Here is a 26,138-nt window from a genome sequence, read left to right as displayed (position 1 = left end):
AGGGAAAAGCTCACCTGAGCCTTGCCAGAGTCTGCCAAACCCAACAGTGATCACAGAGGTGCAACCTTGCAACTAAGAAAAATAAAAAGCGTTTTAATGATGTTAGTGTACATAATAAATTAAAAAGTCAGGTGTAATTTGTGACTACACCTAGTATGTGACAAAGGGGAACACAACAGTCCTTAGACAGCAAAGTGCAACAGCTGGATCTACAAAGTAAATGTACACAGGACAAATGAGTAAGTAGTGTTTGGGCATCTGTTTTTCTGAGAAGTATAAGGACATGAAGATAAAGGATTTCATAAGGAAAATGTGGTGAGATGAGAAACCACGAGAGCCCATCTGCACAGGTAGCTCTATGAGAAGCAGAATTTTAGAATTTGTGATTACATCCTCAGGTTTATGTTAACCCCAGACCCAAGTATTTCAACCCAGATTTCCTAATTACCTACATTACTCATAATTTGGTTTCTCCTAACCTTTGCAGGAGAGAGAAGGCTGGTTCTCCCATCAGAGAAACACAGGCAGGAGGGAGAAAGGCTCCAACCTCCACAGGGACACGTCCATGGCCATGGATGATGTTCATCACCACGACCAAGGACACCTCTGATGGATCCCATGTGGAGCTCTCTGGCCTTGGTTTCTGGTGTCCAAGGGAGTGGCTGAAGTGATATTACCAATTTCCAGCCAGGGTTATTTGTGTTTCTCTTCTCTGCCACATTGTCAAGAGTGAACTTGAACACAAAACTCAACTGTTAGGAGAAGTTTGAGGAAAGTATGCAATAAACACAAATTTTTCTGGAGTGATTGATGGTAAGCTGCTTTCACCTCATTGTCAGAGGAAACTGGGTTAAAAAATATAATCCTCACAGGCAAAACATAAACAAGGTTTTTCTCTGCTCAGTATGACTTCTGTAAGACTAAGAGTTGTATTTATTATTTCATTAAACTTCAGCAACACAACTATGATAACGTACATGCCATGGTTTATTCTGTAAATCGATCATATGGGAAGAAGTCCACTACACTGTGGAATACCTGTGGATCATGCAGGGTCTATGTTTGTGGCACATCTGTCCCCAAACATAAAAAAAAAAAGATTTAAAAACTCATCAGCAATTTGCTAAACAGGTTTATAATGATAATAGCAATTAGGAATGGAATAAATTTTAGCTCCTTTCCATTCCTCAATCTATACTCATATTGACATTCATTTTCTGTTCTCCAGTAGATCCATTGGTGCTTGGACTTCTCTCTGCTTCCTGTACAGGGGAAATATCAGCTGAGGTTGCCTGTCACTGCTGTGAACATGTCACAGCACCCAAGTACTGTGGGACATACTTTGCAGTGAGATGCCATGGATCAAACAGATGCAAAACCTTTCTCTGAATAGGAAAATATTGAAGAAAACTGAACACAGCAGAGCCAAAGGCCACGATTCTCAGCTGCCATAATCAACAGGCCTGGTTTCATAGGGAGGCTGCCTCTGCTGACATGTATTTATAATATCATCATCTGTGAAAATTTAAAACTATTCTTAACAGCTTTGTCACCAATTAACTACTTAAAGTCTGGCGATTGTTGATTGCCCATCATTTCTCCATTCTCAACCACAAGATTGCCACTATTCTCTCTTGTGACACTGTCATACGACGGAGGGATGGACACTGAAGACGACGTTTCAGACCTGTTAGGACCCCTACCATAATTTGCACGTAGCATAGATGCAATGAGTCCTTCTTTTTCTGGAGCATCATCTCCCAGAGTGTCAGAGCTGCCAGTTCTGTGCTGGTACAGGTAGGAAGCCTGTTTGAGGGAGCGCTGGAGCAGGTGGCTCCTGTAGGCACGCTGGATCACCGTGGCCGACGCTTCCTCTTGCCTGTGGCTGAGCGTAGTGGATATTGGCTCGTAGGATTGTTTTGATGGATTGGCAGCCATGAATTTCTCCTCCATATGTACTTTCAGAGTATCCAGCTCTCCAGAATCTCCCAACACCCTCTTGGTGAAAGCAAACAAGATATCCAAGCAGTGTATCTTGTCCCCACTGACCACAGGCAGGTCCATTGCTGTGAGTTCAACTTTGTTTGGTTTTGGTACACGCAAGGGCTTGGGCAGAGCATCTGCAAAGTCTGAAAGTGCAGAGAAAGTTATGAACTGAGTTACCTCAGGATCAAACTTCTCCCAGATTTCATAAAAGATATCAAAGTCATCTTCCCCTAAAGGCTCTGCACTTTCCTCAGTGGCAGCATTGAAGTTCTCCATAATAACGGCTATGTACATGTTTACAACAATGAGAAAAGATATAATGATGTAACTTACAAAATAAATAATACCTATGGCAGGTTTACCACATTCACCCACTTCCTCCTTTATGGTTGGATCACAATATGGTGGTCCAGTGTTTAAAATGGGGTCGAGAAGACCATCCCAGCCAGCTGACGTGGTGATTTGGAAGAGACAGAGCATGCTGTTACCAAAGGTTTGGAAGTTGAACATGTCATCAATGCCACCCTCCTTCTTCACATAGGCAAAATTAGCCATGCCAAAAATGGCATAAATGAACATGACCAGGAACAGCAAGAGGCCAATGTTGAACAGAGCAGGAAGGGACATCATTAAGGCAAAGAGCAGAGTTCGAATTCCTTTGGCTCCCCGGATGAGTCGCAGGATCCGGCCAATCCGAGCCAAACGAATGACTCTGAAGAGTGTGGGTGGTAAGAAATTTTCAAAGGCTTTGCCAATGTTGGAAAGCAGTAAGGCTGAAAAGGAGAAGATAACAACTCATTAGAATATAATATTTTTCTTTGTCAAGACACTGGAATTATAATTTATTCACAGCGCAAAAATATCTGATGTGTGTTTGCTAAGCCCCACCAGAATAACTTTTAGGAGAAGCTGAATTGAAATAATAGTTGTTTAAATCAGTAAGTATGAGCTACATTCTTCAGCCATCAGAGAACAGTCTCTGTTGCATAGAAGATGACAAGAAACTTTCTGTGCACAACTTCAAATATCTGTATCAGTTGACACTTGATGACTGATGGTTTTCTTTGACTCTGGTTGCATGAATACTTCAGCAGATTCAAGTTACCTTCTACATTTGTCTTCAAATACTGACACTACAAAGCTAAACTAAGAAAACAAGATATAATGCAATGTCAAAGTAATTTAAATATAGGCATGATATGTAGAAACAAACAGAGTGATGAACACAGAAGATGTGCATGCCACTCTACAATGGCTTTTGGTTTATTCAGGGACAGAGCTACACATAGATGTTGTTTTTTCTTTGTTTGAATGAAATAAATGACACCCAGTAGCATTAGAAGAGGCTTATCTTTTCTAAGTGCAGCTGTTTTGGATAATTTTTTCTGTATTTACAATCCAGAAACCTAATATCTCAAGGAAGAGCCATAATCTTACTGGACTCTTACCTACCCTAGACATGAGTCATAGTAAAGAACTGAAATATCCTTCTTGCCCTAAATGCCTCTTGCTAGGGCAGTACTAGCCCTGGGAATAGTTAAATTGGCAAGAAGCTCAAATTTGCAACAGAGCTTTTTACCCCATTCTTCCATTGCAATCTCTGCACGTAAAAACTAATACATTTTTTGTGATCTTTTTATTGTGTTACAAAGTGAGAACCCTTATTGTCAGTCAGCAATGCCTGAATTCTACAGGCTATAATCTAATTCCAGTCTTCCCACTCTACATATTCTAGTATTCCCATTTTTCTATATATTTCAGTCATCTGTCAAAAACACAGATGAAAAAACCCAATAATGGATCTGAGTATTTCTTAGCTGGTACTAAATCTGTGACAATCAAAATTATCATGTAATATGATACTGCTATGATGAGTTATTCATTCTGTATTTCAGATGAGAAAAAAAAACCCTAAAGAACCATTACAAAATATATACACACTTTTACTAAAGGAATTGTTTTGAATCTCATTTAATATTATTTAATATAATCTTGAAAGGGCTTGCTTATTTTTTCCTTAAGACCTTATAGTATTATGACTTACATTTCAATGATTATTTGCAGTTAATAAATTTTAACTAATTTTTTTTCTTTCTAAAAATAATAATAATTTACATAGTAAAGAATTTTCAAGACAGTTTTACTTACCAACAAGTGACATAATAACAACAACTAAATCAAATATGTTCCAGCCATTTGAGAAATAGTACTGCCTCAGAGCCAGCAATTTCAGCACACATTCTGCAGTGAAGATGGTAACAAAGAGTATATTGATTTTGCTGAGGACGTTTGTCTTTGTTTCACTTTGGTCATACGTTTCCACCATCATTGTGACCATATTGAGGCAGATGAGACCCATGATGACAACATCAAACATCTGGGATGTTACAATGTTGAAAAGGAAACCTTGGTATCTGTTCTAGAAAGCAAAAAGAATACTTCTGACATCAGTTATGAAAATAAGGAGTACCCATCCATAGATGTTTCTAACATTACCAATTTTTATGTCACAAAGTCACTCAGCTGCAATGAAGTTGGAGAAATTGGAGAAAGGCAGAGTATTACAATGACATTAAAAATCCCTTCCCATCCTGAAGTTTTATCGCTTCCAAGAATATAAAACCCAATAATATTTATGCAGAGAACTTCATAAATCTTTAACCTGTAAAATAATTCAGTCCATTTGTTGGTGTGGAACTGACTTTAGAGAACTGTGCGAGTATCAATGTAAAGACAATAAGACTATTTTATATGTAATATATAAATATATTGTACTTTCCAGTGAATTAAATTGCATTTTTGCAATGCATTTTCCCAGTGAAGAATTCTGTTTACCAAGGGTCTTGGAATGGGTTTTTGAGGTTTCTTGGATCCCAACTTTTTCATTGCATTGTAGTATTTTTTCTGTTCTTCTGTCATGAAGATATCTTCCCCACCTAAGTATACAAAGAAATGTCACTGTTATCTGGGGAAGAGCAAAACTACTGTACTTAAAATGTCTAAAATTCTGGAAACTGACATTTCTTCCTTTTTCACATCTTGCTATTACTGGCTCTTATTTCATATCATGTAACTGTGTCCAAAAACTCAGTGGCACAAACCAGCCATTCACAGAGTAGAAATCTTGGTGTGAAACGGAGCTCACCCAAAAGGCATGCAAACAAAAAACATGGACAGGATGAAATCTTTCCCTGGGCTTGCTGAAAATCCAATTTTTTCCCTGGGCTTTCATGCTGGGCTTGCTGAATATCCAAATCACTCATTAGAGCATCTGTAGCAGACCGCATTCTAAATAATGAGTCTCTGGTCATGTTGAGTTCCCCAAAAGGAGTGAAATTTTAAGAAGCTTTTAAATGTTTGGGGAAGATCTAGGTGTTCAGGTTACAAGGAATAAGAAAGGAAAAAGTTATTTCTTGTAATTTAATTATTAATGCTCTGGTAAATGCCAATAGAAGTTTTAGATTCCGTGTATAGGACCTTTTTCTGTAAAGCACAACCAATACACTTATCTTTTTCTTTTGCTGGTTGAAGTTGTCAATGATTACACCAACAAAGAGGTTCAGGGTGAAAAAAGATCCAAAGATGATGAAGTTCACAAAGTAGAGATACATATAGAGATTGTACTCCATTATTGGCTGATCATCTTTCTGCAAGAATGAGAAGCAACTTGAGAAATAACAATACAGCAACATGGGCCCAATTGAGAATAATCTTCATATTGAAGCTCCTCTCAAAAACTGATTCCAGGAGAAACTAAGATTTACGGACTTTCTGCTAATTGTAACAAAAGTGGTATAATTTAAAAATACCAATAGTGCACAACACAAAATTTTGTTTGAATATTTTGACATGATTTCCACAGGTATTGCAGAAGCACCATTGCAGTTCCTTCCAATAAGAACAGGAGCTGTAAATTTTTCAGTACATGAAAAATCAAACAAACAATTTAGAAGTCAAATTCCAAGCTCTTGCCATTAAAATTCTTGGCCTAGATATGTTGTTGCTCTTTTTTATCTTCTTAGCAAAAAACTTCTGTGATGGCTATTATTAATAAAAACAAAATTGGGAGAAGAAAAAATAACTTTTCAAATTGAAGAATAAAGAAGAAAAACGTTTAAACACACAAAAACTTATCAAAATATGAAAATACTATTATTAGTATTTTCATATTTTATATATTATTTTATATTTTCATATATAGAATTGCTAATATTAGAATATGAAAATACTTTAAAAATTCTTTTATTCCTTTGAACTCCAGATTAAATTAAGGCATCCTCTACATTTCAATTTCTTTCCTTACTAAGTCATATCACTTTGTTCTGTTTAAGTGGGTGGATCTAGAGCTGAAACCCTTTCCCTGTTGGAACAGAGGAGCTTTAGGATATGATGAGTCATTTGCAGATTAAATGTTTACATCACCTGACAAAAAATAATTACTGGTATTATTTAGCACTGACAAACAGCAGATGTGGAAGTGCAAAACGAATACTGCATTTGCAGAAAGCCGCAACATTTTCAAAAAATATGGCTTGAATGAAACGACTGACCTCTCGTGAATCTACTGCTGCATACATGATGGTCATCCAACCCTTAAATGTTGCCTGGAATGAGAGATTATGGAAAATGTGTTGAACTTTGACCTCAAAAGTCTTCACATAATTTGCAGTATCAGAATGACACTGACTGCAGCAAGAGCCTTTGCTATGTTCACAGGCACAAAGCACCCAGCTCTAGCCGCTGTGAGTGGCATTCTCAGCCTCATACGATATGAAAGCTCTCAATGGGGAGACAGAACACTATCCTAGGATTCTGGCAGAGCAAACCTTCATCAGCATGGCACTAAAGGCCATGCAACCCTCATGGCTGAATAAACCCACATTTTGACAGAAAAGGTCACTATTTGCCCCAGAATTCCTTCTGAGATGGACTCCAGGATCATGAAACTGCTGGAGGCTGCAACAGCACTTGCCCACCAGATGTTCCTTTATCACCTGGAAAGTCAGGGCAAGGTGTCTTATCTGTCCCCATTTTCCCGTTTGTGTGCATGAACTGCCAGCTACAAGGGGGAGCAAGCTGCAGGACATCCCACTCCCTGCATCACCCTCAGAGATGAATTAGGGATTAACAAAAGGTCAAGCCCATCTGACAAGGGCTGGCTACTGAGGACAAGCAGCACTTACCACCTGAAGAAGAGCCAGGTAGCCAGAGCCAACATTATCAAAATTGACTTTAACATTGACCCAGAATATTTCCCCAGTGCCGTTATACATCAAACAGTCTGTTTTGTTCGTGATGTTGACCACAAATTTGGAATCTTCATCTGTCATATTGACACATTTCCCAAACTTCCCAGCAAAGAGGTTCACTCCCATGATGCTGAAGATGAGCCAGAAGATGAGGCAGACGAGCAGAACATTCATGATGGAAGGGATGGCTCCCAGGAGGGCATTGACCACCACCTTGGATGAAAAGGGAGAGGAAAAATATGCTTCAGACAAATGGATAAGCCCAGGTATCTGTAAGCAGTCACTTAGTCATCTCTGCAAACAGAAACCTGATGTTTTCTATGTAAATAGTCACAGTCACACTGGTCACAGCTGTCAGGGGGACCCTGAACAATATTTTTAGTATCTATTAGGTTTTCAAAGCAATAGTTGATATTTCTTGGTCTGCTGTGAGGCCTTACCACTGCTAAAATTTAAGTCCACCTTTTTTTTTTTTTTCTCCCTTATTTTTGGAATAGGACATGGTCCATTTGACTCTTTGTTTTAGACTCTATTAACATAAAACTTCCGAAGTATTCATCCATGAGCACTTGTGCAGAGGACTATATTTAAGACTGTCAAAAGTAGTTCCTAAAAGGATCAGTAATAATTCTCCACAAGTAATTTGCTTCATTTATTTTTAGTGGATTATGGTTGTATTTGGTGTTTATAAGCATAAGCCAGGTACATTTCCTGTGCTAGGTGCTGTACAGCCACAGAAAAGTGTCCATGCAGATTTTAAATGTATGCTAAGACATAACAGATGGCTTTTAAAAAATTGGGTAAGGGAATGGTGGGAATATTTCTTTGAGTTTCACAGTGAAGGCAGTGAACTCATCTGTGAGGTAGCAAAGAAAGATTTGATGGACCAGCAGAAAAATTCAAAAGCTTTGTAAAGGTTTTTTGGAGACTGTGCCACACACATTCTTCATAACAAACATACAGTATGACATTACCTGTTTCAATATCAAAATTTACTCCAGACATGGAAATTTGGATACATTCTGATGATTAATTTAATGACATTTCTCTCTGTCTTCACAGTGTCAAGATTGCAACCACAGTTTTCAGTTTTATTCTTCTCGAGTAAAAAATAATAAATAAATGTGCTCTTGTGATGGGAAAAGAAAATCTAATGTTCTATAGGAAAACACTTTTGTTTTCTGAAAGAACTTTATTTGAAACAATAATTTGAGCAAAGTACTTTTTAATAGGCTACAGTTTTGCAAATCAATGCAGTAAAATCTTTCAAAGTTGAACTGACTCTTTCCTCTGAGTTAGCTTGCTATCAGATTTCAAAAATTATAATTGTGCTGACAGTTCTTATTCTCTATTTTATTTTTACCTATCTCAGTAATACAGGAACACAAGAATGTCTGAGCAGCAATGGAACAAAGTTCCACCTAGGCCAGTTTTAATTTAAACAGCACTTGGATCAATCACTCCAGGAAACTCTATAAGGAATGCCCAAGCACAGAAGAGCACAACCAAGGGTCTCTTAAAAAACGTAGTTTATAGTTCCTAAGCTGAGCTCAGGGTGAGCATGTGAACTTGAGAAAGACACAGTGATGAGTCACAAACCTGTTATGTGCAAAACCTTTGGTTTGCAATCAGTCTTACCCTCATTCCCTCAAACCGGGACAGTGCTCTCAGGGGTCTCAGAGCTCGCAGAGTCCGGAGAGATTTCATGGGCCCAAAGTTACTGGCAAAGAGGTTTATCAGAGAGATCTGAGTGGGAAGACAAAGGAAACGCGTTAACAACATCCTGTCATCTGTTTCCTTTATTTCTGTTAAAAAAAAAATACCCCAACCAGCAAACAAAACCATGTTTTCGGTGCCTGGACTACAATATCCTGACACCATTGCTACAGGGGTTAAGGTCTGAAATTTACATCCAGAAAATATTCAGGGATTCTGCTGCTAATGCTGTGCAGGAACAGCAAGGGCAGAACTCACATCTACAATAAGGAAATCCAGCCAGCACCAGGCATTGGTGAAATATTTCTTGAAGCCATAAGCCACCCACTTCAGGAGCATTTCCAGAATAAAAATGAAAGTGGACAGTTTGTCAAGAAATTCCAGTATCTCTTTAATTGTTTTTCTTTTATTTATGTAGATGTCTTCAAATGCCTGAAATCATAATATATATAGGTAAGTTACAAAAATCAGAACTTAACATTTAAAGTCAAGCAACAGTGAGACCCTTTCATCATTCAGTTTGTTTTAATACACATCTGAACACCATTTGTTACTCAAATCTATGCCAGCTGATAAAAGTGTAATTATCTCTGTGCCTTCTCTTCCTTTATCTCTATATAAAACAGCCCTGTGGATGCATCCCTCCTGCACAATGAAATCCTGGGAGGACAGGATAAAAATATATACATATTTTTAGAAATTATATAATAAAATTTATATATTGAAGAGAACTAAGCTTTTTTTCCCCAAGTATTGTCACTTGTTTGTTTTAATGGTATAAAATATCCTTAATATTTCACAATTGTGACATAACTTCCTTAGAAAAATCCAGCATACAGCCAGAAGAGAAATAGCTTTTGAGATTCATGTATTCTTAGCTTAGCTCATGCTTTCTTATAATTTTTAATAACATCAATAATAGATTTGCAATAATTAAAATTATTGATGAATGACTGCTATTTGAAGACTCTTCCCTCTTTACGAGTTCAAAGAAATTCAGTTTGTTTGTTGGTAAAAACAACTTCTCTGGGTGCAAATTAAAGCAAAAACCCCGTCATGAATACATGAAACTGTGCTACACCAACCAGGGCTCCACTGCTCAGAAGAATCATGAACACGATAAAGGACTCAAACCAAGAATGTTCCACAATCTGGTAGCAGGTTTTTCTCAGACTCAACCAGGTTTCTCCTCCAAACTTTGCAGCCCTATCCAGGCAACAACGGAAGTACCGAGCACAACCTGAAAGTGAGAGACAGCAATGACTGCATGGAGGGAAGGCAGGTGAATGTGAAGGCATGGCCAGGAAACTTCTGGGGATAGGACAAAGGCAATGATCACAGTTACTGCATCCTTGTTGGTGTTCCCTGTTTTACCAAGAAAAAAAAAACTGGGATACATCTAGTTTAATTTGCCTTGTAGGTAGAGCCCCTTTGGACAATTTTTCATTATTTCAATATTGTATTTGCAGGGAATGCTCCAACGAAGGCAGGAATGATGCATCTGGCTCCATGTTCTCAGAAGGCTAATTTATTACTTTTCGACACTATATTATATTAAAGAATGCTATACTATACTATACTAAAGAATACAGAAAAGATACTTACAGAAGGCTAAAAAGATAATAATGAAAACTTCTGACTCTTTCCAGAGTCCTGGCACAGCTTGGCCCTGATTGGCCAATGAGTCAAAACAACTCACACTAGAATCCAATCAGACAATCACCTTTGGATAAACAATCTCCAAGCACATTCTACATGAGCACAACACAGGAGAAGCAAATGAGATAAGAATTGTTTTCCTTTTCTCTGAGGATTCTCAGCTTCCCAGGAGAAAAATCCTGGGTGAAGGGGAATTTTTTCAGAGAATGTGAATGCCACATTTCAAGACATTTCTTAGACACTGGACAGGCTCTCACTGACTTACTGTTGGGCCACACAAAACTTCAAGGCCATGGGTAAAGTCTTGATGTTACAAAAGTCCTTCTCAGTTCCTGCCCACTTTTTGGAAAGCAGAGATGAGATGCTGCAACCCCAGCATAGAAAGCCACCAAATTTGTCAGGATTGGTGTGAAAGCCTGTGTTGTTACATATTAGGGTAGGAAGAAATCATAAAAGCACTAGACATATCCTAGAACAACTTGCAAAACTAGGTATTGTGCGATTATTTGAAAAGAGTTCTCAGCTTATTGGATGATATTTAAAGTCCTTTCCAAACCAAGTCATTCTATGATTCTCTAATCATCACCCTATAGAAATTCAATTCATCTTAGCAGCTTCTCTTGCTTATTTCACTCCTTTGTTTGAGATTGCTCATGAAATGTTATTCAAGGAATACTTTTACTGCTGCAATGTATTAATAATCCTGATGTGCCAGGTGACCATTCCACATGAGACCTGATCCCACACACTTTTCTTATGCCAAACCCCCAGAGTGACTTGGTTGTGTCGAGCTGAGTGAAATTCATGTCACCTCACAATCCTATTTTTCAAAATGGGGTCTATGCCATTGCCCATGTCCCACTCGGAAGCAATTGGCTTTTAGAGGAAAGGGTTCTATTGTTCAGGTGTCTCAGTCTCTGTGTTGACCAGACAGGGACAGCTATTTAGCTTTTTTTCAGATAACTAAAATTAACTGAAAATAATCTGATCCTATTGGCTCAGCATCACTAGGGAAACAAGTTGAGTTTTCACTCAAGTCTAGTGAAACTGCGAGAGTCTTACCTTCTGGAAAACATTGTTCTGGAGTCTTGAAGTCTTCATAAAATTCTGGAATCTGTTTTAAAAGATCTTCAGGATTTGTCAGATCCACTGTGCTGACTTCAGAAGAGCTGACACCGTCCAACTACCAAGCACAGTAATATCAATTATTGATTCTTTCTTATTCGGGTCCAAATGAATAAATTATTCCATGTACAAATAAAACTCAAAATTAAAGTTTTGGTATGTACTAATATAACAAGTATTGTTGGTAATGGAACAAATGTTTTGATTTTAAAAGTTATAAGCTTAGAAGTACCAACAGGTGCACTCAAATAGAGGCCCAAGCTCTGTAATTACAATATCTATCTACATGAGCCAGATGTAACTGCCTAAAATCAGCTGGGAAACTGAAGAGCTTTTAAATTGCATATTAGTGAATGTAGCTCTCAAAAGAGCAGAAATTACCTGGGTTAAAACCATGAAATCATGGAAAGATGCCTTCACACAGGAGACCCAGATAAATAAATCAGTTATCATGCCAGGAACTGAGCACCCATAATATTTAGGAAGCAGAAATTGGAATCACACCCTGTACTTTTCAGTAGGCTTTTTGCCATCCCAGTAAACCAAAGACAATATTAGGAGTCAGCAGTTTGTTAGCAATTGCTTACTTTATGTTTTTGTTCTTTCATGTTTTCATAATGCTGGTTTTTACTTCTTTGAATGTATTCTACATTCAAAATTATTTTAAAATCACTGTAAACTGGTAACAACAATCTTTAATAACACAGAGAGAAACTCATTTCAAGCATTATGCTTCTTGAATCCAAGATACTTAGGACCTAGGCAGACTTGATGGAATTTCCCACATGAAAATTTATCTCCCTTGAATTCTTCTTCTTTTTTTTTTTTTTTTTTTAATACTCCTGTTTTGTGGAGTCAAAATTTAATGAATGGAAGGTATCAGAGAGTATTTTATAAATGATTCATAATTACTACCAAAGTTACATTATAGTTTTCCCATTTCTACATGCTCTCTTTCCTATACTATATATATTTTTCTGTTAAAATAAAAACCTAGAAAACCTTTGACTTTGCTCACAGAATTCCAGCTCCTGTATTGCCTCCTGTCCTGCCAGACCAGGTACTGCAAGTTCAGAGCTGCTTCTGGCACTAAACGTCTCTCTGGTAAATCCCTGAACTGAAATATGCCTGTGTTTGACCAGTATTGGAAAATTAACATCACTGGAAAAAAAATAAATTGTTACCTCTTTATCCTCTGGTGATGAGAGTTCACTCTTCCTGTCCTTTCCTAGATAAAACACACTGAATTCTTCAGAGGAAAATCCTGATCCTTTGCTTGAGCTGCCTGAATTTTTTGCTCTGTCTCCCCTTTGCCTCAGGTGATTTTCATCCTGAAATTAATCTGTGGATTAGAGGGGCTTTCTTTTGTCTTTTTAGGGAGTGCACAAATCAGAGGGGAAAAACAATAAGCTATGAATTTAATTTAAAGTGGGAATCTCCAGAGAAGAGTTATAAGAAAGGATCATTTTGAGTCTCTGATTTTACCTAAGGATAGAACTTTTCCCCAACAGGGCAAATGAAGGCATTTTAGTGACCTATTCAAAACTTAAATGAGAATTCTTACGTAGGAATTAAGAGGGAAATTTAATATGGGAAATTGTGATACCAGAATGACAACAGTGATTGAAACAGATCTGAAAAATTCATGGAGCACAAAGAAATAGGGTAAATATATGATGTAGTATCAAAAATTTGTCCTTAGTAGAGCCATACTCCATACTTAATCCCATCCACTTCTAATAATTACTACAGACTACATACAGCAAGGAAAAATACAAAGTAAGGATCAGAGCTATCAATTCATATACTGAATCCATGATAATGTTCTGTATGCAGAACATGTATTTTGGCTCTTTCATGCAAATAATACCAAAACAGTTAATATTATGCATAAATATTTACATTAAAAAATACATGTTCACCAAGGACTGCCATAATTACCTGTGTGCACCACAGCACGTCAGCTAGAATTCCTGAAAAAATTTTCCTTTAAAACCATGAAAGAATCTTGATTTTAAAAGCCTCCAAGTGATGATTTACCCTTGCTGTAAATATTTTTACTTTTGGTTCTAGTTCAGAACTTTGTAATTCTCTGGAAATGGATCAACATCTCCCACCCTGTTCTGCTAGAGACTCTTCTCCCGCCCATCCCTCCCTTCATCTCTCTCCACATTTCTACTGTTCCAACACAAATGAAGACATCCATTACCTGCTTGCTGCATTCTGTGTCAGTAAATGTGCTCAGTTTATCATCATCTTCAAAACCCTCACTTGTATTCTCTGCCTCAGCAATAGGGACACAGACAAATACGTTGGGGTTTCTAACAAAATCTTCAAGACCTGGGCATTTGTCCCTGTTTTTCTCAATCCATTCATTATTGTAATTCTCTTTACAACTCTTTGGCTCTTCCCTCTTGAACCCAAGTGAGTTCTGTGCAGTCAATTTGATTTTCTTCTTGTGCACTTTCTTTATGTGCCTGAGCTTCCTGCAGCAGGCATCCCACGTCGCGCTCTTGACAAGGTGGAATGCCTTGCGGATCCGAGCTAAGGCGATCCGAAGATTGTTCATCTCTCCATCATCCTCTGTTGTCTGGAGACTGTCAGCACTGAAAGAACTCAGCAGCAGTGCAATGAAAAGGTTGAGAACCTGAAAGCAATTGAAATAATAATAATAATTAAAAAAAAAATTAAAGTCTGGAGATTAGCATTGGAAAATCTGAATTTTAACTTTGAAGAACACAGACGCTACCAAAGTTCTGTCTCTCCTGAGCAAACCAAAACAAGGTGATAAGGAAATGGCAGCAACTGATCACATTGTGATTGATGAAATCAAAATATCTATCTGAAATTTCAATGTTCCCATTCCTTTCTTCTCAAAAAAATGTAATTTAAACTACAAGAGAAAACAGATCTGTGTACCAAATGCATTATTTGGTGAAAGCAGCTTTTCAAAGGTTAAAGCAGTAACATTGACTCATGTCCTGTCAGTTTAGTAATTGTCTCTTGATTCTTCAAATTAGAATTAAATAAGGCCCTTGTGGAGTTACTTCCAAAATTCTGTAAGATCAGATTCAGGCCCAGAAATTTCCTCAAATCTGCCACATTATCACAAAAATCAAAATCAAGAGAAGCTAAATTTTTCATTTTTAAGGATCTTCATATAAAGGAATTTTTAAACCTCCATTTGTTTTGGGGTGGTTTTTTTGGTTGTTTGCTTTTAAGGGAATGTGAGAATTTAATTTTTTCACTAGTATTTTGGTTACTAATGGGATCTATGTAGCTTAATTTTTATCATGGCAGAACTGGGCAGATAACACCCCCGGGCCATCCAAGGACCACAGGCAGTGGAGAATACCAGCTCTCCAGAGATCAATTCATCTCATCTGTCTTACTTATTGACTTTAGGCTGGTATAAATCTCAGTCCCAGATACCTCTCTCTGCTTCCTTGGACTATAAGAAAGCCTGGACGAAAAGTGGGGGCTAAACGCTTCATTGCCTGACAGTTAACATTAAATTGTGATATAAATCTCACTCACAGAATTTCAGCATTGACATCAATCCTTGCACTGTGAAACAGACAGGACATTAAATACATATTTAGGATTCAGCCACAGAGCAGAGATTTCCCACAAAGGTCTGCCTAGAGTTAAATATGTTTAGAATTCTTTTTCCAATTAAGAGAAGCTTGGCATATGAATAAAGGACATGAGGAACAAAATTACCAAAAGAATATATTTATGATTTGGGCATCAAGAAAGGACAGCTTAGGACCAAGGAAGGCAGGCTGTCCCTTGTGTCCCAGCACAGTGTGTTGAGGCTGTGTAGGTTATGCCATTGCAAGATCTAGCTCTTGGATATAAATGTATCTTGAGATGCCTAAAAATAATCCTGATTTCTGTGGTAGCACTGTAGATTCTGCCATTTGCTGATAAAGAATTCAGTACTTGCATGAGGTCTTAATAAAATAAATAAAATTGATTTAGAGAGGGACTTAAGCACTTGGCCTAATTAATTCAAGCAGGTGAGCCATAAGCCTCACTGATTATTTACATCCAAATCCCAAGACAGGGAGGAACTTAGCTGCCTGTGGTATATTTACTGCAAAGGTGTTTCTTGTCAATTGCCACATGGAAAGGTCAAGTGGTGCTGTGAGCAAAGCTCACAAAATGGGAAAATACAGACAGTGGCCCAAAGGTGAAAGGAAAAAGAGGATTTCACAGACTATAACAAACATAAGTAACTTTTCCACCCGTTTTTATGGAAGCTACCTTTTGCTGTCAGAACAACCATTAACTGGAGCCCACCACAGACAGGATGAAGAGAAGAACACATTGCGAAACTTACCACTAAATTTCCTATCACCATGACCAGCAGAAAGAAAACAAGACACATTGATGGTTCAGCAACCACCATGCAGTCCCACATGGTCTCAATCCATTCTCCACACAGAATTCGGAAAACGATGAGGAATGAATGGAAAAAGTCCATCATGTGCCAGCGTGGCTTGCTGTCTTTCTTTATTTTATTGCAGTTGTCCGAATAACTCTTCCCAAAAAGTTGCACCCCTACTACAGCAAAAATGAAAATGATGATTCCCAGGACGAGGGTCAGATTACTCAGTGCTCCCAGAGAGTTACAAATTATTTTAATTAGAGTGTTTAAAGTTGGCCAGGACTTTGCCAGTTTGAAGACCCTCAGCTGCATAGCAACATAAAACATAGTTAGACATCAGTAGAGATAATTCATCTTTGCACCATGCAAATCCTGCAACAACTAAATTACTGATATTCTGAACTATTCCAGCAATGCAACATTTGTGGTACATTAATACTTATAAAAAGTATTTATAGATATTTTTTTCTCTTGGCTAGGCAACACTGCAAACATAAACTAATCACCTCGTAAAGGACCAAACTAACCTGAGACCCTGATAAATGCAGGCAGGTGTCCATGCAATTCTCTTGATGTAGATTATGGTGCCTAATTTACATGTAAAACAAAGGACCAAAAGCTCAGGGACTGCTGCTGTAGCACTTTGAAAAGAGTCTATATTTTGATCAAGGAATTTAAATCAGTCCCTGGTATATGAAGTGGATGCCTTAACATAATTTCACATCTCTCTTTAAATATTGTTTATTTCTGTTTGTACTCCAAGGCTTTTTTTCCTAATTTCCTGTGCTAGTTTTTAATTATTTGTGTCATTTTTATAACATGTCCATTCTGGAATATTTTTTCCTTTGAATATTTCTCAGTGAACTAAAAAAAAATATACTTTTTAAACTCGGACTCTAACGTCACAAGGAGTTTGAGTGTGTATCCTAAAGCCAAGTTCAGGAAGTAAAAATAATTGGGATAAAAAAAAAGTAATTTCTTGCCTCCTAACTGCAGAAGTATTCTGTATTAAATTCACAAGATAAAGTTTCATACAACTGAGCATGCATGAAGCATTACCAGTCTGAAGGATCGTAAAACTGACAGGGTTCCTCCTTTTCTCCTTTCTTTCTTGCTTTTGTGTTTGGGGAAACTCAATTCAATTAAACTCAGTGTGACAATGACACTGTCAAAAATATTCCAGGGCTGCTGAAAATAGTAATAGGGATCTAGAGCGATGATTTTTAAGATCATTTCTGCAGTGAAGATTCCTGTAAAAACCTGTGACAAGGAAACAGTAGCATCAGCCTGAAAGTAGCCATGAATTTATTTTATCTCTGGGTCACCTTCCCTCAAATAATATTCATGGACAGGTTAATAAAACTCATGTTTATGAAGTCCTAATGCACTTTTAATTAAAATGGGAGGATTTTTTTTTCTGCCTTCTCAGGGGCATGACAAACTGCATAAAAAATCTGGGAATTGTCTGTATTAGAAACAAAGTTTATTAATGCTGGGTTTGCTAATTTTCAATTTTTACTTTCACTTTTTATGTATCAAGTGAAAACACAGATCAGCCAATTAATTAAGTCTATAAAAAGCCACATAGCTGAGAATTTGCTTACCAAGTTTCCTATTTTAAGCATGTATTTAAAAGTAGGTGACATATTATCGTGCTCCAGTGCCATGAACAAAGTGTTCATCACAATGCAAACTGTGATGGTGAGATCAAAAAAAGGATCCTTTATGAAAGCAGCCACTTTTTCCTTGATTCTCAACCAAAATGGGCAACAATCCCAAATTAGATACTTTAAAGCAAAGTTCTTCAGGCGTGGTGGGCATTTTTGCTGGGCTTCTTCACGTTCTAAATGAAAAAGAAAATCCTTCTATCATTATTTATCACTGAGCAAGATGGTGAAATAACAACTCCAAGCATTCAAAAGACCAGAGAAGGAAAAGGAAGTCTCTCATCTCTCACAGAGCTTCCTTGCACATTTTACCATTTATGTGTTTCTTACACCAGCTGATAAACATGAAAATAAAAATTCAGACAAAATGCCAAATTCTTTTGTGAGCACTTCCTTCAAAAACCTTTGGAAAGAGTTTTCTTTGTTTCAGACTGGTACTACAGCCATCTGGCAATGCAGATATTTGTGATGCATGGCCCTCACCACAGCTTCTCATGCTCCTGCAGGACAACAGAGCAGCTTCAGCTCTTCCCATCTTGTCCTCACAGGGTGTCTGGGACAACAGCTGTGTCACACCCAACAAATTTCTGTCTCCCTTGACCCTCAAGGCAGTTTAAAGAATCAGTGGTAGACATGGGAATTCTGACTCTGGCAAATCCAAATTGCCTGAAATTTGGCCTTTGGCCTTCTCTATGGGAAAGGTCACACCCATAATTTCCAGCTGATGCAAGCTGAACAGATCTCCATTTTCCTCAAGCAGAACTTGGGACAGAAGCTGTTTCATCTTTGTCATTTTCATCTTTTTAATCAAATCTAAATCTCATAGCTTTTCTTTCTTCTCCATTAATATTAATTAGCCCTTCAAAATACTTTTGACCCAGGTTAAGTCCTGCGCAAATTCATTGACTGACTGGAACTAGCTTTAAGTACAAGCACAGTAGGAATTACTCATCTGGTTTTCAGAGACCTGGAAGCTTTTCAGAAATAGATGAGCTGGGTCTGACTCATATCCTTTTCTTAATTGGCCCTGTCCTTATTTCTTCTCTCTGTTTAATTTTCATTTCTTCTCCCCCAGGCTCAATACTTACATCTGCACCCTACACCACTTATTCCAGAGTGATCACTTTGACTCAATCCTCACTCCAGGTCCAGCTCTTGTCTTCCTCTAGAACTACAAGTCCTTTTTCACCCCAGCTCACAGCTAAAACTGTGCAACAAAACCCAAATCTTTGATGAATTACACTACAAAGCAAAGCTCAACTGGATGCGTTCAACAGTGATTCTCCCAGGAAAAAATCTTTTAAAAAATTTAGAAAAGGGACCTTCCTCCCACAGGTACCTCCCTATTCAATCTCATATTTGTGGTCCAAGAATTGGTGGTAGAGTTCCTCAAATAGGCCAAAAGAAAACAAAAGTTCCTCATCCTGAATAACTTGGACTGAAATTTTTCAGCAAGATCTGCAACAAAACTATCAATCATCAAAATGACTGTCACTGATTAACTCCCACCAAAAATTCACTTGGGAAGGTAAATTAAAGGAATAAAATTGTGACGCTAAGTATTCAATATCCGAGAATTGTCACAACTAATTTTACTTGCATAATCTTGTTAATTGTTGAATTCTGCATGCATGTGAATCCTCTGAATTCTGCCACTGACACAACAGAAATCAGAGGCTCAGGAGAAAACAGTGTCCCAGTCCTGCAGGTCAGATGATCAGAAATATCTTCCACCCCCTCTCACCCCAACCCTCTTCACTCTCTGTCCTACAAAACGAGCTTTTACAATAGGCAAAGAATGTGTTCCAGTACACAGAGACTGTGTGACACCTTTTTTTTCTAAAAGAAATCGAAATGAACAATGAAATTCCTAACTACTCACCTACAAATCCCTGCTAACCTTTAAGAACTATGTTTTGTTCTTTCATGGCAGCATTACTTTAGGGTTGAAATAAACTTAATGAGGAACCACTTACCCTCCAAGACACTGGTAATTATGCTGACTCTACTTGCTGCCCTTTGTCTCTGAAGAGCCTCATTAAAGTACTCCACTGACAGATGAGGAGGTAAATGCATCATGCTGCTCTCATCACGCACAGCTGGCTGCTCAGAGAAGTAAACACGATTAGGGAGATACCACGGGAGTGAAATGAGCCAGGATGTGATGATGGGTAACTGTGAGAGTTAATAGGAACAATGACAGGCAGCCAAATAAATGTACTTTTCTACAAGATGTAATAGATGGTGAGATTGAAGGTCCTACTCTCTTATGGGGCTGCAGTGAATGGATCCTGCAAGCATGTAACATGGGGCAAGCACAGCCTTGGAAATGAGTGTATGAGGGGAAATGGGCCTAGGAATTAATCAAGAAACTAATGGAATAGGAGAGAGGTGAAGGGTAAATAGGGGAAATTTGGGAACTTACAGGCAAAGCTGCTGCATGATGCTAAAGGGGCTAGGACCAAAAAAAAAAAAAAATTAAAAATTCACAGGTATTATTCAAAATTACACCCCTGAGCAGCATTTGGGATGAAAAGGGCGACTTGTAATTTCGGCACTAGGAATCTTTCAAACTATGTTAGTACAATTAATGAACAGCAGAAACATAAGGTTTACAACAAGAAGGCCAAAATCTAATTTTCAGGAATCATCAGACTATTAAAAACCAGTTTCTACAGACAACTGAAAAATTCCCATATCGGCATGCTTGAGTTCACATTGCTGTTTGCCATTAAGGTGAAACTCTTAAAACAACAACCAAAAAAAAACCCAAAAAACCAAAAAAAAACCAAACAACCCCCCCCCCCCCCAAAAAACAAAACAAAACAAAACAAAAAAAAAAAACCAAAAAAAAAAACCAAAAAAACCCAACCCAACCCTGCCACTGACCGATAAACCACAATATAAAGCATATATATAAAATATTATATTTTTCCTCACCAGATCCCCCTTTCTCACGTCTTCCATGACCGGCGGAAGCATGGCTCCTTCAGAGGACATGGGATCTTGGCTGTGCACCCCGCTGCTCCCCAAACCCACCCCAGGGTGCGCATCAAGGCCGCCCCCCTTGCTGCTCCGCGCGCAGTTTGGGGTGGCGGGGTGGGAGCTGTGGCCCCGCTGGCCCTGCAGGCTGGGGCGCCGTCCCATCCGCGGCCCCGACAGCGACCGGCAGCGGGGTTTGTGTCCCCCGGCGCCCGCGGTGTCCTCGTCACCCAGGTCCGCTCCCGAGTCACCCTCCACGGCGGGGCTTTGGAAGTTGAAGACGCTCCCGTGGCTCAGCCGGCGCTTGGAGCTGGGGCCGTACACCAGGCCCACTAGAGACTGGAAGGCCAGGAAAAGCAAAACAGAGAGAGCAGCGTAACATCACACAGAAAATCTGGGAAGTTGTAAATTGTTTGAGCTTCAAAATGTTTGCTGTCAACCACTGCAAGTCCAAAACTCTTATCTGATTTAGATTTTTTGGGAAGGATTGTGTTTATATTCTCAACGGCAGATAATAAAATTTTATGAGCTGTACCAGCCATTTTTGAGATAATACTTACATTTTATACCTACATTTTATACTTACGTTTTAAGTATGAAATTTTATACTTACATTTTAGGTATAAAATTTTTCACAGAGAATGACAATATAAAAGCTAAGTTCTGGTAGTCGTTCACTTTTTTTTATTTCTCTTTGTTATAGAAAATCTATTTAACTATTTTAACAGTGCTTTCATGCTCCATTTATAATACTTCCTTTTCAAATTATTTTTTTCATCTAATTCTTCTTTATCCCAATATTTGCTCATTTTAAGGACTTTAGAGTGATCTGTGTTTGTAATGGGGTTTTGTTTATGCTTTCAAGCCATTAATTTTAAATTAAAATTAGAATAGCTGTAAGGATCTCAGATGCAGATAATAGATTACCAACTTTCGTTGACTGTCTGGGAGCTGTGACTTGGGAAGTTCTTCTTCTTCTTCATTTTCTTCTCTCCCCAGTGTCTTATTTCTCTTTTGCCTATTGCTCCTTTCCTTGATTTCTTTGGATGACAGAGAAGAGGCTTCAAAGGAGCTAAGTGACAGGATATCAATCCCTTTAATACCCAGTGACTGAAATTAAAAAAACCAAACATGGATGATATTATTGCTGGGTGCTTGAAGTAAAAGCAGAAAGAAAACACTTCTGTGCTCTATATTATTATTTCCTGATAACAATTTTTGTTTCACAAAGATCGTTAAAAATCTTCAAATATGTGATAATCCTAAAAGAAAGAGGAGAGAATTTCCCCGACATATGGAGCACTGAACAATTTGCTATTTGCAGTGTGTTATACCATTACAACTACTGGGCCTGCCAGAGGCAAAATAATCACATTATAGCTCCTACTCCTCCATATGGCAAACTTGCTTACAATAAAAATTCTCAGTTTGAAAATAATGCAGTAGAATATATCCTTTCCCCAAAATAAATGTTCAATCTGTAATAAAAGTCTTTCTTTTCATTGGGGATCCTTGGGACTATACTGACAGTGTGGATGATTTTCCTTCCAATGTTGAATTTAGAGTGATATTTTTAAAACACAGGAATTTCTTGTTCCAGAAGCTTCTGTGCTATTTAAGTTACCAAGAGACTTTTCATTCAACTACAATAGGTTTTGGCTCAGATGTTAATGCAGCAGAATTACTGTATGTTTCTTTGCTCAGCAGCCCAAATGAAAAAATAGACTAAAAAAGAATTTAAAAAAAAGATAAATTTTCTTTTTGAAGCTGCTGGTTGACGGAATTAAATACTTAAAGTAACATCAACCTTTAATGCATTTTATCCAGAATAACAGTCATTGATTCAGAGGAAACACACACAGCTGAAGGAGGAGTTGTTCTGCAGCTCCAGGAATCACAAATTTCAATAAGTTATCACTTGCTCCTGTTTCCATGAGGGGTTTTTATATACAGCTTTTTTTGTGTGACACCTTTTTTTTAAAAGGGAGATTTTAAAACTCCTTTTTACACAGGAAGTGATGCTTTTTCTTCTGTCTGGGTGGGGCTCTGAGCAACCTGGTCTACTGGAAGGTGTCCCTGTCCATGGCAGGGGCTTGGAGTGAGATGATCTTTAGGGTCTCTTCCACAGAATTCCCAGAATGACCAGGTTGGAAGAGACCTTCAAGATCATCGAGTCCAACCCAGCCCCAACAGCTCAGCTAAACCCTGGCACCCAGTGCCACATCCAGGCTTTGTTAAACACACCCAGGGATGGAGACTCCACCACCTCCCCGAGCAGCCATTCCAGAACTTTATCACCCTTTCTGTAAAAAACCTTTTCCTAATATCCAACCTATATTTCCCTTGGTGCAGCTTGAGACTGTGTCCTCCAAACCAAAATCTGACCAAAATTGAACAATGAGACAAACGCTTGCAAGTGAGCAATTTACATACCTCTTGCTCCTTCTGCAGTAATTCCATAGCTTCCCGAAATTTCCTTTCCTTTGCCTCCGTTTCAGCAATGGTGGCCTTGTTCTGGTCCTCATATGCCATTGTTACTACAGCCAGAATCAAGTTGACTAGATAAAATGAGCCCAGAAAGATGACCATCATGAAGAAGACTACATACACCTTCCCAGAAGCTCTGAGGGTCTGCAAGCAACACACCCCAGAGATAAACATTACCACAAAAAGCACCAGGTAGGCTTTCAACGTGTCTCTGAAATTCTTCAAAAGCACTGAGCTTCCTAGACACAATGCCTCAGGAAGCTTAAATGGAATCATAAATTTCTTTGCTGTTCTTCCCTGCCTTCCTTCCTCCTCCAATACCCTCCCATTGTAAATTGCATGAAGACGATGAAGGAAGCATTTTTACATTTTTGAAGGACAGTACAGAACCCTTTTAGGACTTTTTTCCAAGAGTAGGGTGAAAGAGTTGGGAAGCACTTCAACATCCCTTTTCCAGGAGTCACAGCAGAAGGAAGGCCCGTGAGCCTACCAGGGCCATGCCCTGGAAGAGCACACCATAGGCTCTGGACATTCTCCCCAAGTTAGGGTGACAAGAAAGGAATGATGGGAGCAGTTATGCAGATTAACTTATTCCATATAAGTTGATGTTATGAACCCTGCTTTCTGATTGGTTAGTCTTGTGTTCTATATAAGGTATGGTTTCTGTTCCTCTTTGTTCTTTGGTCCCCTGCCATATATAAAGTTCGTGTACGCCTGTTTTCACGGTTTTCTGGAGTAGCTCCCTACAGTGTACAGTTTATGTTTTTGTTGTGCATTTATTGCTGGTGCCCCTTTTATTTTCCTTTATCAAACTTTGATTTTTGAGCACTCCTGTTGTACCTGTCCCTATTTCAGTTACTGCCACACTCCCACCTGACCCTGTCCTGGGGTTGCACCCACCATCAGCAATGAGGGTTCATCCAGCAACACCCTCACAGATGAATCATTGATTGTACATCCCATTGAGACAACCAAGGAGGCATTTTTACATTTTTGAAGGACAGTACAGAACTCTTTATAGGACTTTTTTCCAAAAGCAGAGTGAAAGAGTTGGCAAGCACTTCAGCATCCCTTTTCCAGGAGTCACAGGCAGAAGGGAAGGTGTGGGCTCAATGACCTGCAGCTATTGCTTTTATTTGAGGTTTCTTGTCCTCTCTACACATTTTCTGCTTCAACCGATGAATATCAGTTCTAAGCACAAAACTGGTACCTGTTGGTACAGACGCTCCCAGTAGTCCTGGGTCATCAGGCGGAATAAGGAGAGAAAAGCCCAGCCAAATGTATCAAAACTGGTGAAATCGTAATCAGGATTTGGCCCAATTTTACAGCATTTATAGCCAGGAGGACAGGCCCTGGAATTAATAACAAAAAGTGGAGTTCTTGTAAATGTGCAGATTTCAAGGAAAACCTCAGCTTTATGTAAGAGTCCCGATTATGTTTCAGCTCTGCAGTTCACTAGAGTGCAAAACACTTCTCTACTCCAGGTAGTATTGGCTGGAAGGAGGGATGGAAAAATCAGCACCCACAATCCAGAAACAAAGGAAGAAGACAGGCTGGAGTAGACCACCAACCCAGGACAGCCCCCTCATCACCAATCCTCATCCCCTGCCCCTCACTGCAAAGCAACCACTCTCCCTCCTTGCCCAAACCTGCCCTCCAAAATTCTTTTTTTGTTTTTCCAGTTTAATGCTCATGAGCCTTCACAGAGAGGAGTGTCTGTCCTGTGCTATACCCCAGATCTTTCACATTTTCAGTTCTCTCACACATCCATGGGAAAAAGGAAGACAACACTTCAGGAAAGTCTATAAGACTAATTAGATCTGAATGCAAGTTCATACTTCATTCCCTACAAGAATTAAATTATCTGACTGCTATACTTTATTTTCTGTGTTCCTGTTTCTGCATTCAAGGAAAGCTTGGAATTTCTGCTTTTGTCTCACATGACTGAGGAAATATAGGAGCACTGAGGCAGAGAAAACTTTCAAGGAAGAAATAATCTTAAGTCACTCACCCACCACCAGAACTACACAGCAAAATATCCGAAGAACCATTTTTCCTAGCAAAGTCATCTATTAAAAAAAAAGGGAAAAAATTAAACCCAGGATACTTTCTAGCCTGAATCCTCTATCATTTAATATTAGTAGTGATGAGTAACCAGTGACCTGTAAGAGTGAGAGCACAGGTTTCCCATGCTCACATTAACTGCACCAGATTGCAGGATGCCCTGGCCTCATTTATAAACATGAATATGTGTATGCATGACTTTCAGACTGAAGGCACTCCTTTAATGCAGAATTTTTACAGTTATTATCACTTTGGCTATATCTGTATAAAGAAAATGAAGAATTGGAAGACATAGGCTCAAATGCAGTCACAGAATCCAGGAGTGGTTCAGGTTGGAAGGGAATGTAAAACTCATCTCATTCCAATCCCTGCCATGACAGGAACACCTTTCACTGTCCCAGGCTGCTCCAAGCCCTGTCCAACCTGGTCTGGGACACTTCAGGGATCCAGGGGCAGCCACAGCTTCTCTGGGCACCCTGTGCCAGGACCTCACCACTCTCTCAATAAAGAATTTCTCCCAAACATCTAATAGAAATGTTAAACCCATCCAATATTTGCTAAAATATTTTCTGATATTTTGCTAAAATATTTTCCAGTATTTTTAAATGTTGGCACAAACTGGCAGAGTTCTGGCCTGCAGCAATTACCCCTCTCCAAGAATGTGTGCAAACATTGCTAGGAGTAGAATAGACCCAGCTCTGTTTCCAATGAGCAGTAAAAAAGCCCAGTTCTGAGGGGGAAGAAAGAGTGTTTGGTTGTGTGAATATCCACCACTGCAGAGCCAAAAGGCAGCTCCTAGCCCTGCTTAGC

At 38.7% G+C, this 26,138-nt stretch overlaps 1 protein-coding gene across 1 annotated transcript in view; it reads right to left on the bottom strand.

Moving 5' to 3' along the window:
• Positions 1-1,560: 1,560 nt before the first annotated feature.
• LOC128935119 (sodium channel protein type 4 subunit alpha B-like) overlaps positions 1,561-26,138 on the bottom strand; it is a 33,495-nt gene continuing 8,917 nt past the window's right edge. Inside the window, exons 7-27 of the mRNA XM_054273147.1 lie at positions 25,276-25,333; positions 24,475-24,616; positions 23,211-23,408; positions 21,705-21,887; positions 20,736-21,116; positions 19,772-19,901; positions 17,733-17,971; positions 17,188-17,388; positions 16,081-16,434; positions 13,945-14,382; positions 12,920-13,066; positions 11,673-11,793; positions 10,037-10,191; positions 9,210-9,383; positions 8,874-8,981; positions 7,170-7,448; positions 6,537-6,590; positions 5,492-5,633; positions 4,822-4,922; positions 4,135-4,405; positions 1,561-2,759 (exon numbers count right to left, since the gene is read on the bottom strand). Of these exons, the coding sequence (XP_054129122.1) occupies positions 1,561-2,759; positions 4,135-4,405; positions 4,822-4,922; positions 5,492-5,633; positions 6,537-6,590; positions 7,170-7,448; positions 8,874-8,981; positions 9,210-9,383; positions 10,037-10,191; positions 11,673-11,793; positions 12,920-13,066; positions 13,945-14,382; positions 16,081-16,434; positions 17,188-17,388; positions 17,733-17,971; positions 19,772-19,901; positions 20,736-21,116; positions 21,705-21,887; positions 23,211-23,408; positions 24,475-24,616; positions 25,276-25,333 (5,075 nt within the window). The remainder of the gene's footprint in view (positions 2,760-4,134; positions 4,406-4,821; positions 4,923-5,491; positions 5,634-6,536; positions 6,591-7,169; positions 7,449-8,873; positions 8,982-9,209; positions 9,384-10,036; positions 10,192-11,672; positions 11,794-12,919; positions 13,067-13,944; positions 14,383-16,080; positions 16,435-17,187; positions 17,389-17,732; positions 17,972-19,771; positions 19,902-20,735; positions 21,117-21,704; positions 21,888-23,210; positions 23,409-24,474; positions 24,617-25,275; positions 25,334-26,138) is intronic.

This window comes from Melozone crissalis, unplaced genomic scaffold, assembly GCF_028551555.1.
Source record: "Melozone crissalis strain CALT ecotype California unplaced genomic scaffold, PUWL_Pcris_2 ptg000016l_1, whole genome shotgun sequence".
In the NCBI taxonomy this organism is placed as follows: Eukaryota; Metazoa; Chordata; class Aves; order Passeriformes; family Passerellidae; genus Melozone; species Melozone crissalis.
This window is presented reverse-complemented; position numbering and strand designations above follow the sequence as displayed.